This window comes from Corapipo altera, unplaced genomic scaffold, assembly GCF_003945725.1.
Source record: "Corapipo altera isolate COAL_440 unplaced genomic scaffold, ASM394572v1 49, whole genome shotgun sequence".
NCBI lineage: Eukaryota > Metazoa > Chordata > Aves > Passeriformes > Pipridae > Corapipo > Corapipo altera.
Window position 1 is genome coordinate 5,060,015 of NW_020884879.1, and position 12,344 is coordinate 5,072,358.

General features: G+C 43.7%; 1 protein-coding gene across 1 annotated transcript in view; it reads right to left on the minus strand.

The window, feature by feature from the left end:
- Nucleotides 1-1,146: 1,146 nt before the first annotated feature.
- B4GALT6 (beta-1,4-galactosyltransferase 6) overlaps nucleotides 1,147-12,344 on the minus strand; it is a 70,565-nt gene continuing 59,367 nt past the window's right edge. The window contains exon 9 of the mRNA XM_027638814.1: nucleotides 1,147-1,818. Coding sequence (XP_027494615.1) covers nucleotides 1,815-1,818 — 4 coding nt within the window. The 3' untranslated portion in view covers nucleotides 1,147-1,814. The remainder of the gene's footprint in view (nucleotides 1,819-12,344) is intronic.

Genomic DNA, 12,344 nt, shown 5'->3' on the forward strand with positions numbered 1-12,344 from the left:
AGTCAGGGCTGTGTCACAGAAATCCTGACTTCCCTGTGTATTGTTTATATGTAAACCTTTATCACAGATCTGCTTGTGCTGTGAAGAGTATTTGAATAGATTCATTAAGAGTGAGTCTCCATTATTTCACTTAGTCTTGTACCAAGAGTTCAGATGCTATCAGCATGTGCTAATGCTGGCAGAACATCCATCAGATTAAGTCACTTCTAATAGAACTGTGTTTTGTAAATGATGGTGAGTGGTGGGAGGAATGTTCCAAATTAATGGAAGTGCCTGGTTAGCATCTGACTACTAGATAACCCTGAGAGGGGAACTAGCCCTAGACACTTATCTTTGTGAAGATGCCTTGTTCTGACTTCAAAAGGAAAAACAAGGTCTGTAATTTTCTTATCTAAGAATAATAGAGCACAGTTACACTGAGATGCCAACATGACACGGATTATATCCATACTGCTCTTCTGTGATTTATAACTGTGAATCCTTGCTAAGTATGTTGGACCCCATAAATATGAACCAGCCTGCCACAACAAGGATACAGCATGCATCCTGCATACCCACAAGGAAGTATTACCTGTGTCATCCCTCAGTGTATACTTGGAGCCAGGCTAGACTTTGCAGGACAGGGCAATCTCTTCCAGGCTCCATTCCTTTCTGGGAATTTGACCATAGTGCATAATGAAAGGCTTAAAGCTTGTCTGGGTTATCAGCAGTAAATCAGCTTTAAAAGAGAAAACAAATCAGCTGCTGTCCCTCAGAGAGTGATGGTAAGTGTTTATGACCTTGAGGCATCCCAAAAATGCATCACTCCATCAGGGTGCACTGCAGTAGCAGAGCTAGTGGCGCTGGCTGTCTCTTCTGCTGGGGCCTTCTCCCTCCTGGTGGCCTTTGAGCTTCCTGTGAGCTCAAAGTGCAGTGGCAGTGACAGTCATCCATTCTTCCTGCCTTATGGGCAGGAAGGTTGGCCTCTGCCTGCTACTAGTGCAGGCTTTCAAATACATTTCTCCTGCCAAACCAACGTAGGTGAAAATCAGGATGAGAGTAGAATCAAACTCTATTTGCATGCGAGGACACAAGGCTGGGCTGAAGAGTGTCCCCAGGGCCTCAGAGTGCCACTTGAGTGTGGATTTTGACCCCACATTGTGGCACACAAGCCAGGAAGGACAGCACCAAGGTGTCTGAGGTCCTGTTAGTGCTCACAACATCGTGCAGAATTTGCCAGCACACCCTGAGCTGCAGGGCCCCAGCAGTACCTGGTTTTGTTGGCATGACAGGCAGAATGGCACCTGTCCACCTGGGTCCATGAAGACTTTGGCTCAGGGGCCATTCATGGAGGTGGCTGAGGGACCCACCTGGGCTGTGGCCTGGTGTGGGGAGCAGCACTGTGCCCTGTGCCATAGCTGGGGTTTAGAGGGGTCAGAGCATGGCAAAGGACTTGGGGGCTTTGGCTTTTCCTGACAGAATTTGAACCCACTGTTCTCCCAGCCCAGGATGCATCATGTGGGAATGATTGTCACATCTCCTGCTCCACAGAGCACACCTGCAGCTGAAGCGCACACTCCATTACAAAAGCTGCAAATTATAGAATTTACATGGTTGCAAGGCACAAGTGCATGGAAAAGCAAGGCATTGGGAGTTACTGAACACACAGAAGTGGCTTCCAGCCATGGGAAAAGGTGATTTCTTAAAGCCCTGGCGTGAAAACCCTCTTCCATAGGCATCCTCCAATGGTGAGTACTGCTGATGCGATACTGGATAACAAGAACTCTTGGCGTGACCCAGAAAAGGCTTGATGCCGAGGCATAACAGGATAGCATTCACCTGAGGCAAAAGGATAAATGAGGAGTGTGATTGAGTAGAAACAGGGTATTTGCCTTCCCTTCAGAGAGCTATCACTGAATAAAAAAACAATGTGGGGCAGGGCCCTAATTGCCCAATAAGCACTAATTCCCCAATAAGCCCCCAACCCTCTAGCGAGAGTCACTGCCGGGAAACAACTGCACAAATGTAGCTGTTGTGACACCTGAGCTGAGCAGAATGATTTCAGTCTTCAGCTCCCAGTTTCTCCAAGTGGCCTCACCTCAGGATCCGGCACTAGAGGTGGTCAGGCACCCTTGCACATCATGTTGCTCAGGACCCAGTTAAAAAATGCATTTTTATGTAATTCTAAGCAACATTTTTTACATGCTAAATGGTGAAAGTTCCAAATTGTGTTAGCTAGCGAAGCCATGGAGAGAGGGATTCACACTGTGCAGATCTTCCCTCTACTTACTTCATTAGTTTCTATTAGATACTGACACATGTACAAAGTGGTAGCACTGGTTTTAAAATTGCGCTGAATCTCATTTCCTTGAGATATACAACAGAAAGTGTCTTCAGCCATATGGTGAGAATGCATCCAGAAGGTGCTGTGGACATGCTGGGGAAAAAACACATAGCAAACAGTTCTCCTGGGTGCTGGGGGGTCGAGGGTTTATAGCCCTCCCACCTCAGCTCTAAGCTTGTTTCTGACCTACGATTCGAATGTTTCATCAGAATAGTTCTCCTAGATCTGTTATCTCTAGCAAACAGAACTCAGAGATATCAGCTCACAGTGATTAAGCAACAAACTGTGTCGGTTGATTCCCTGGCTAATGATTATCCAAGATCTTTGGAGAGTGACTAAAGTCTAAACCCGGGGGGGAGAGCAGGAGTTTGAGTAGACAGTGCTAGTACCACTGAAACAGCTACCCTGTCGGGTCTTGAATCCAGCCTCTGGGAGCAGCCAGCTACCCTTCTCCTGCTGAAGATGGGGCATCTGGGAGCAGCTGTGGAACACAGGATAGTGGCAGACACTGAGCTCCTGGGAGTAGCTGAGTAGCAGTGACATGGCACTGGGCTGCAGGAGGGCCCAAGCCCTGGGCTCAGTGCCAGGGGCAGGGCTACAATAGCCCAGGGCAACCTCCAGCCTAGCTGAGTGCCTTCACCACATTCTCTGGCCACCCACTATGCTTTCCTTGCTTCCCTTGATTTCTTCCCCTCATGAAAATCTCCCAGCATTGTCTTTCTAACATAAGGCAGATTTATTTTTTTTTTTTTTAATCTCTAGGTATTAACAATTACTTCTTTTATCCTTTCTTGAAAAGAAAACTAAAAGCAGAGGTTACAAGTAGAAGGAATTATATATTTACGGCATCAGCTTTTAGATGGAGCCAAATCCCATCTCCCAGATGATGCATTGCACCTGATAAAATGCACACCTGACAACACACAGCTAGTACTGACAGGGGCAGATTTGCTCTGTGTGCAAGGATGCTCACCATTTTGCCATTTATTATCCTGTTTTACATCTATCACTTCTGTAACCAGCAAGCTTGACTTTTGCAACAGCAGGAAAAACATAGCCTCTCACACTCTTTTTGAACCAGAACTCCAGAGAGGTACTGTCAAAATAATAGATCTGTTAAAGAAAATCTTCCTTGTCATCCATCCTACCTTTTTTTGTGAGATCAAATACAGATCCATAACAGTTTTTAATTTTTCATAGTTCTCATAACTTAGAACTCCCTACATTCTTCCTTTACTGGAATAAAGTATTTTTCCCTAACACAAACAAACCAAACCACATCAATCAGAGTTCTGAGGTGTGAAGTTTGTAAGGCATCTCTTTAAACAAACAAGCAAATTAGACTTAGTGTCAGATGGGTAAAAGAGTAGTTGTCCCCTAAATGCCCCAAATACTCTTTTCCAGGGGGCGTTAGTGGAATTGGTTAGTAGTTGAGTTTATTGCATTTGGGGTAAGTGGCTGTCAGCTGGGGCACATGAAGCCCAGACTAAAGCAGGTAAACAAGCGGGATGGATTTCAAGGACATGTCCTAAACAAGGAGCACAGGATCATTCTCACACCCCAGTTCTTTGAATTAATGAGCATTTAAATATTTGATACAATGTGAAGCAAGTCCAGGCAGCACCCTTGAAGACATTAGTTAGGATGCTCTTATCCAAGAAAGAGAAGACAGAATGGAACTGAACACAGGTCTTCTCTCACAAGAAAATTTCCCTTACAACTTGAATATAGTCAACCATCATTATAAACTCTGCTACATTTCCTGGCTCACTCTGCTCATGTTACTTCATAAGATTAGTTCAAAGTACTTGTGAGACACACAGAATATTTTTTTCAAAAGATAGAGTTAAAAGAAAAAAATCTTATCTGCCTTTAAATCCTCATCCTTTCCCATTGTTTTCATCCTTTCAAATCCAAAAAAATTCCTGAAAAGTAGTTTAAAATTAAAAGAAGATACAAGTACCTTGCACCTGTTGAGCATAAATAGAGTAATAAGAGCTGAGAAAGTAACTACAGTAAAACTGGACTTGTAAATTAATCCAGATCAGTATAGAGTTAACTGTTCAGGGATTAAGGATGTCTTTTGAAAGAGATATTTAAACAAACATTCTGCTAAAAAATCCTAAAATTTTAAGACACACACTAACCCCCCTTATAAGAGGTATTTCAGTGTATTGTTTGCCAAAGATCTCACCACTTTGTTGTGATTCCCTTCCTACAAATCCCACTGGTAACTTGTCATGTAGTCTGACATCCCACTGTACTGGTTTTAGCTGGGATAGAGTTAATTTTCCTTATAACAGCTCCCATGGTGCTACATTTTTCATTTGGGACGAGAGCAGTGTTGCTAACACAGGGATGAGTTGGTTATTGCTGAACAGTGCTTGCAAAGTGTCGAGGCCTTTTCTGATTCTCACATTGCCCTGTCAGCAAGAAGGCTGGGAGTGGGCAAGTATTTGGAAGGGGAGAGAACTGGGACACTACATCCACAGTGCAAAATCCAAAGAGAAGGGCAGAACACAGTACTGTTCCAGAGTGTCTTTACTTATTTCTCAGATATCCTATTCAGGTTTTTCACTGAGAAGGAGTATTCTGTCCTAAGCCAAAGAAAAAAAATAATGCTTTTGAAGAACCTGAGTGGAAGAAACATTCTTGATGTGATGTGGTCTGAGGAACAAGAAAATAATATGAGGAAGAAAGCGTCCAAGCTTATGAGCAGTGAAATTCTACCGTAAAGACGATTTTAGACTCTCTTATTGCATCAGCTGAAGTTTGGGATTAGCAGAGAAAGACAGTATGAAACAATATATGGTGGTGTGGAAGAAGGAGAGAAACTGTTATTTTTAAAATTGTTTCTGGGAGAGAGTGTGCTGAATGTACCGCTCACTCTGAGTTTACAAAATCATCTGCTGTGTCTTAGGGATAAATACCCTGTGAGAAATGTTTTCTGCACTGAAAGGAATTTGTACCACATACAAACGAGCAATTAGGACCACTAGGGTTCATTTCAGAGAGAGCCTTCTTTGGAAAGTGCTGCCCCTCAGATAACCCCTCTTTGTTTCTCTCTCACATCTACCTTTTCCTACCGTGCTCTATGGCCAGATTAAAGGATCAATATGTGCTCTACGGCCAGATTAAAGGATCAATAGGATTTGAAATACTCCACAGTGCTGCCTACTCATCCAGCAGACTGAGTTCTTTTTTGTTTAGAGGAGTTGGAGTTTGACAGTATCTATCTGAGTGCATAAGTTTGTCTGCGAAGCATTAGAAAACAAATCCAGGCTTTCAAAGGGAAGGAAATCTACCTTCAGCATTTTTTCTTTGTTTACTTTGGTGACAGAATGATTTCTTTAGGGGATTTTTTTTTTTTTTATGTCTGGCTCTGTCTGCCACCACAGATAAGCTTCTGAATCACAGTGACAGAGGAATGGCTGACATTTTTCCTGGTGTTGTTGAAAAGAGAATAAGAGAATTGGTTTGTTATCTTTATTACCAATAGATGACTAGCTGCTTCCCAGGAGGCACCAAAGGTGTAATGCATTTTGCAAAGCAGAACCATTTAATCTTTCCTTCAAAAAAATCACAGAATTGTTAGGGTTGAAAAGGACCTCTGGGAGACCATGCAGTCCAACTCCCCTGCCAAGGTAGGCTCACCCAGAGAGCAGGTGACACACGAACAGGTCCAGATGGGTTTTGAATTTCTGCAGAGAGGGAGACTCCATGACATCACTGGGCAGCCTGTTCCAGTGCTCTGCCACCCTCAATGTAAAGTTCTTCCTCATGTTCAGGTGGAACTTCTTACGGTTTAGTTTATGGCCATTGTCCCTCATCCTATTGCTGGGCACCGCTGAAAAGAGTCTGGCACCATCATCTTGGCATCTGTCTTTGGGATTTTTTTATGCATTAATGGGATCCCCTCTCAGTTTTCTCTTCTCTAGACTAAGCACACCCAGCTCCCTCAGTCTCGCTTCATAAGAGAGATGATCCAGGCCCCTAATCCTCTTTGTGGCCCTCTGCAGGACCCTCTCGAGTAGCTCCTTGTCTTTCTTGTATCGAGGAGCCCAGAACTGGACACAGTACTCCAAATGTGGCCTCACTGGTGTTGAGTAGAGGAGGAGAATCACCTCCCTCGACCTGCTGGCCACACTCTTCCCAATGCATCCCAGGATACTATTGTCCCTCCACCTGTGTAGGGAAGCCTCGGAAAACAAAGCAAACGGGGGGGGGGGGGGGGAAAAAAAAAAAAGGAAAAAAAAGATATTTTTCCCGGAACTGAAGGAGAACACCCACCCAGGGGTGGGAGGAGGAGGCGAGTGGTGCTTGAGGCCACCAGGTGGCAGCCCGGGACCGCGCCTGTCCCCTGCCTGCCGGCGACGCCGGGATGCGAGAGGCGCAGCCGAGCCGGTGTGGGAGGGTCACACCCGAAACGCGGTGTCACAGATTTCAAGGGACGGGCAACAGAGCGGGTGGCAAAGGCGTCCTCACACCCCGCAGAGCCACACAACAGTCGGTGAGGGCTTTCTAGCCTCGTTGCTTCTGAAAGGCTTTCGGTTTGGATAGAAAGACATCATTAGTGGCATTAAGACATAACCACTGCTCAGTAAAGCCCATGGGATTAAAGGACAAGGTCCTGGACTGCAATACAGCCTCTCTTTTCTAGTACAAAATCTAGTAACAAATCCTTTCCAAATAATAATGATTTTTCCAGCTTTGTCATCGATCTCTTAAATAAGATGTTCTCTGGCAGCATACTAATACTCTCCTGCTTTCAAAAGAGGAGGAAGAACTTAGGAAGAACTTATAGCATTTTTCTTTGAGAAGTTTTGGTGTATTCTGTAATGAAAAGAGAAAAAATACTCAACCTAATTAATAGAACTGCAGCTAACAAAAGGTGACCTGAAGGAATAGTACATTTCCTTATTGGTCTTATAGTCAAGAAATACCAGAGCAAAGTCTTTAACAGCACACCTCCATGCCCATATCCTTCACTTTTATTCCTCTCATCTTTGCAGAGCTTTAACCTGAGACAGCTCTACCCATGTGCTGGCCTTATACAGGTGATGAGTCAAGCTAAAAGGGAAAGAAAAAAAAACATCCCAGCATTGCAGTTCACTGTGTGGTGGTTTCTGTTTGGCTGTCACCCTAAGTCAAAAGGAACAACCTATCAGTGACACCTTTAGAAAGGGACTTGTTATGGATGTTGATTTTTTTCGTAACAGCAAAAATTAAGAAGGGATTGAAAAAAACTACTACGCAAAACAGCACAGGATGTCCCCTTGGAAAGAGAAGAGTCTTGTTATGTGCTATGCAATATGGTATGTTTTTCCACCCCTTTTCTCTCTCCCTTCTTCAGAGCTTTTCCATAGAAAGCAGTTTTTCTTCTATCAGTGCTTCTTTCTTTTTCCATCTCACTGTTCTGGAAGATTTGCAAGAGGAGAATAAACTTGGCCTAGGGTCAAGACTAGACCCTATTTGCCACAAAGGTACTATTGTGTTTGGTTCATTAGGGTTCTCTTGGTAGTTTCCTCAGCATCTAGGCAAGGGCACCACTAGAGGGTCCAGAAATCTCTTTTCCTGCTGAGCGGAACTCAGCCTGGGATGAGAGGCAAGTGTAGTTCTAACAGGAGTTTCTGTAAATCACAGTAATAATATAAGGGGATATATGTAATTACAAGGTAAGGGATAAATTAGTCATGATGTCATAAGTGAATATTCTGACAAATAGTGAGGCTGCCATAGTCCTTGTAATTTAGTTTTCTTAGGTGCAAGCAATATACTTTTTGATAACTGTGGTCAAAGATGGACTTTAGACTGCAGATGACTAATCACAAAAACAGTAGGATGTCTGTAGGAGTGAAAAGAGAATGATCTCTATTTTTGAAGGGTATTTTTCTTCCTTCCAGAATGACTTCAGAAGAAGGGGCCCTACCTGATCTTAGGTAAAATCTTTTTTTTTCCCCAAAAGTTGTCTGCTCATGAGGTTAACAATCAAAACCAGGGGCTGTATGTATCACTGCTTAGAAGTACACACTGGTCACTCCACCTGCTCATTTCTCTAATTTCCACTATGTCCAATATGTTTCCAATATGTTTCCAATATGTTTCTCTAATTTTCCACTATGGCAAGCTCTCCCAGGCCCTTACTTCTGGAGTGGTCTCTGGGCACTGCCATGATGAAGTCAATGCTACCTTTTCAGACTGAAATCCCAAGAAACCTGTGCCTCATATCCTAATGGATTCAAATGAGACGAAAAGAAAAGTAGTAACATCCTGTCCTCATCGAGGGTGCTGTGAGAGAACAGAAGAACCTCAAGAGCAGCAAACATCTCCTGCAGCTTGTCAATTCTCTTTTTTGAGTCCAAAGGAGACCCATAACATACATGGGAAAAATTTGTTCTGGGATAGGAACTGCAAAGTGAATGTTTACCTTATGTTTGAACAGCTGATTCATCCCAGCAAGAGGAGTTCCATTTTTGGACCCACCTGTCTAGGCACTAGCTACCCTGATGTGGCCACTGAGCTAAAACCAATCTTAGCAAGCAGTGTCCTATTTGAGAACAGCGGTTACCTCCAAAGAGAAATTACATGCAAAGCTACAGCAGAGTGGGGTGACAGGAGCATTACAAAAGCTCTTTAGAAAAAAAGGACAGTGTGTATTTGTTTCTTCTAAAATTTGAAACAAAGAAACCTCCAGAGTCTCCTTTGCAAGGAGCTCTGTAAAGCAGGATGTCCAACAAATACAAAGCCTTGAGCAGGCAGAGGGGCAGCACATGTCTAATGTCAGCTACAGTTTAAAACACAGAGACTGACCCAGAAAATGTTATTTCAGCCTTGTTTTTTCTTGAGTTACTGCTTCCCTGGGAGACTTAAGCCTAACACATGAAAAATACCAGTCCCCTGAAAAGCAAGTATATTGAACTTCCCACAGATTTGCTTTTCTATACACTACTTTCCGTTTCTGTGTTAGATTTGCACAACAATCTGTGTCCATCACCTCCTGAAAGTGTATCCTCTCTCCCACCACACAGCCTTCCCTTCTGTTGTTTTTGCAGCTCTTGTTTCTCACCATCCCTCCATGCCAATCCTACCTTTTACTTCCCTTTTAGCCAGGCAATTCCTCTCCCCACTGGCTTCCTGTCTCCTATTAAATGCTCAGCTCGTGTTCCCTCCTCCCCCTCAGTCTCAGGGATGGGTCCCCACGCAGTGCTGCCTTTCTTTCTCTCTCTTCTTCCTTGCATGGTTCTCCTTGGCACAGCTTTTCTACTTAAAATAATCTAAGCAGTTTTCCTACCTAAGGGGGCCTTTGCTCCTCATGCTTCTGTGGATGCACATGCTGTGTACTACCACCTTCTCCTCTCAGCTGACAAACTACATATTCTTCCCAGGCTTCTCTTTCCCTTTCTGTCTGCATTCCCAGCACTAGCCAGCTATGCTGTTTCCTGATTTTTCTGTGCCCTTTTCAGTGTTCCTCTGCAACCCCACTTAAAGCAATTTCTTCCAGAAGTTCACCCTTAACATTTAATAATTATCTCAGCCACTCAGGCTTGTGTCTTCCTCCATTTTCTGAAGCTCCTTGACCATTTTTGCCTGAGACAGTGGAACATATGCACTGGGAAAAGGGAAAAAAAAATAGGGAATTTTTCAATGAAGGAAGCAAATGTGTCTGAAAGATCTGAACTGTTTAAACCATTTTATATACTCTTCCTGCTCTCCCAAAATAAATACTTCAGAAGGACTAGGGTAGGACTCTAGTTTCTGAGACGCCCTAACAGCAGAGACCCTTGGGGTACCCAGTAGGCAGAGCCACTCTGGGATGCAGAGGTTGAGTGTGGAAAGGAAGGGACCAGTTAATCAGGATCCTGACAAGCCCCTGAAGATAAAAATCTATTGAAGGGTGAGGCTGAGGTAGAAGTACAGTAGCTAAAACTCAGTTCTCAAACAAGAAACTGAAATGTATAATTACACAAGAGCACTGAATAGAGGTTTCTGTTAATCTGTGATCCGATAATCTTCTTTCATTGCCACTTAGCAACAGAATTCCAAACTGATGATGGAAAGCCATGTTGACTTAAAATTCCTCTCTTTGCAGGGCAGAGATGAGAAAAGGTCCCTTTCTGCGCAGGCACAGCAGGTTTTCCAGGTACTGGTTATGTTGTGCCTTTTAGCACTAAAATGCAGACAACCTGAATTTCAAGTTGCCCAAAGTCCAGCTCAGTTGGGCAAACAAAGTTGTTTATAAGAATTAGCAAATTTTACTCACAGAAACACAGGATTAATCCAAACACACACATCCACAGACTTCATTAAAATCATACATCATAAGAAGGGGGAATGTGGAAAAAGGGACCAGTGGGCCAAAACTGCTGCACTGGAAATTACTCTTAACTGATGGGTCAGACAGCAGTCATCATACTTTTTGGGGATCCACAGTATCACAGAGATGCTCAGACAGGGCACCCTCATTGCAGGAGGGTGTTATCCTACTGCAATGATCCCTACCCAGATTCACTGGACATCATTGTTTCATCTTCAAGAGACACTCTACACCCAAACAGAGAGCCAGCCTACCTCAGCCCTCTCCTAGGTTCAGCTATTTTCATAAACATCACAAAAAGTGTTAGATTTAGGTGCCTTTCTTCTTTCCATCTCCTTCTTACCTTTTATTTTTCTACTTCTTCTTACCTTTTTTTCTTTTCCTGTGCTTTTTGACTACAGAGTCGAGCAGTCAGATAAGATACCATCTTTCACAATGAGTCTGGGGGTAGAGAGGCAGCTAAAAGACATCCTATAAGCTGCTTAACAGTCAGGCTCAGCCGCATCTTGGAGTGGCTGGTGAGGCTGCATGCCCTGCTTGACATTCAGCAGATTCTTCCCCACAGTCCAATTTGGATGCCTTTTCCTTTGCACATGTCATGATCCTCAGAGACAAGACTCCAACAGCAACAGCTTCCTCTCACCTTGAGGAATTTGTTTCCCATACTGTGGAAAGAATGGGCTCCCATCCCAGTAGTGCTGCCCATCAGCAGAGGAGAGAGGGGAGGTATTCCAGCCAAAGGGCGATAGACCCAAGGGTGCTGTTAAAATGAATGTTTGAATTAATATTTACATTTTAAAAGGACTAGCTTTGCTTTCCTGGGTTTATCTTCAGCCAAGGACATGGCCCTTTTTTTTTTGTTTTGTTTTTACAGTAATGTTTTCTCTGAAACTGAGGAGCAAATACCTGCCCATGCTAGACACGTGAACTCTGTTTAAGAGGGTGCCTTTGTACCACAACATGACTTTGCTCCAGATTGTTGGAGCTCTTTATTCCCAGGCCAAACCAACCATGGTGGCATCGATCTGTCCAAGAGGGCTACTGAACTCCATAACTGCTGGATGCCTTGCCATGGACTGCAGGACAGGATCCCCTCAAGAAAGACCTGATGGAGAGGTGAAGAGGAATGGCAGGGTATGGCACTCTGCTTCCTCTTCTACTGTTTTGGGAGGCTGGGTGAGAGGAACAAACAAGGAATTCTGCTTTCAAAAGAGCCCAGGGGATTATTTCTACAAGCAATTATACCTGTTTAATTACACCTGTGTTGGTGGGTGTTACTAGAGTACCTATGGACCTCTACAGGAAATAAACCCACCATCCATGAGTCAGCTGGATTTGTGCAGCATGCAGTTGTGCAAGCACTTCAGGCAGAGGGGGGAAAACGTCTCCTAAGACATGTATAGCTCAGTGCTTTCATGCCCTGAGATTTTCCCAACTTCTGCATGCCAACACTGGGTGTAAAAAAAGACAAATTGCTCAACAGAAAGGAGTGTGACTAGCAATTACACACTTCTGCTATTTACAGCCTTCCTCACATAATGGTACAAAGAAGGAGCAAAATTAGTATGTGTTCCTCTTTTTATGTGACTTTTTGTACTTTGTGGAAGAGCTTCAATAGACTCATCAAGATGATACTAATAAAAGATCTACAATTCTGTCTATAGTCAAATATTCCCCAGATAATAGTAGTGGGCTGGAGTTATTTGC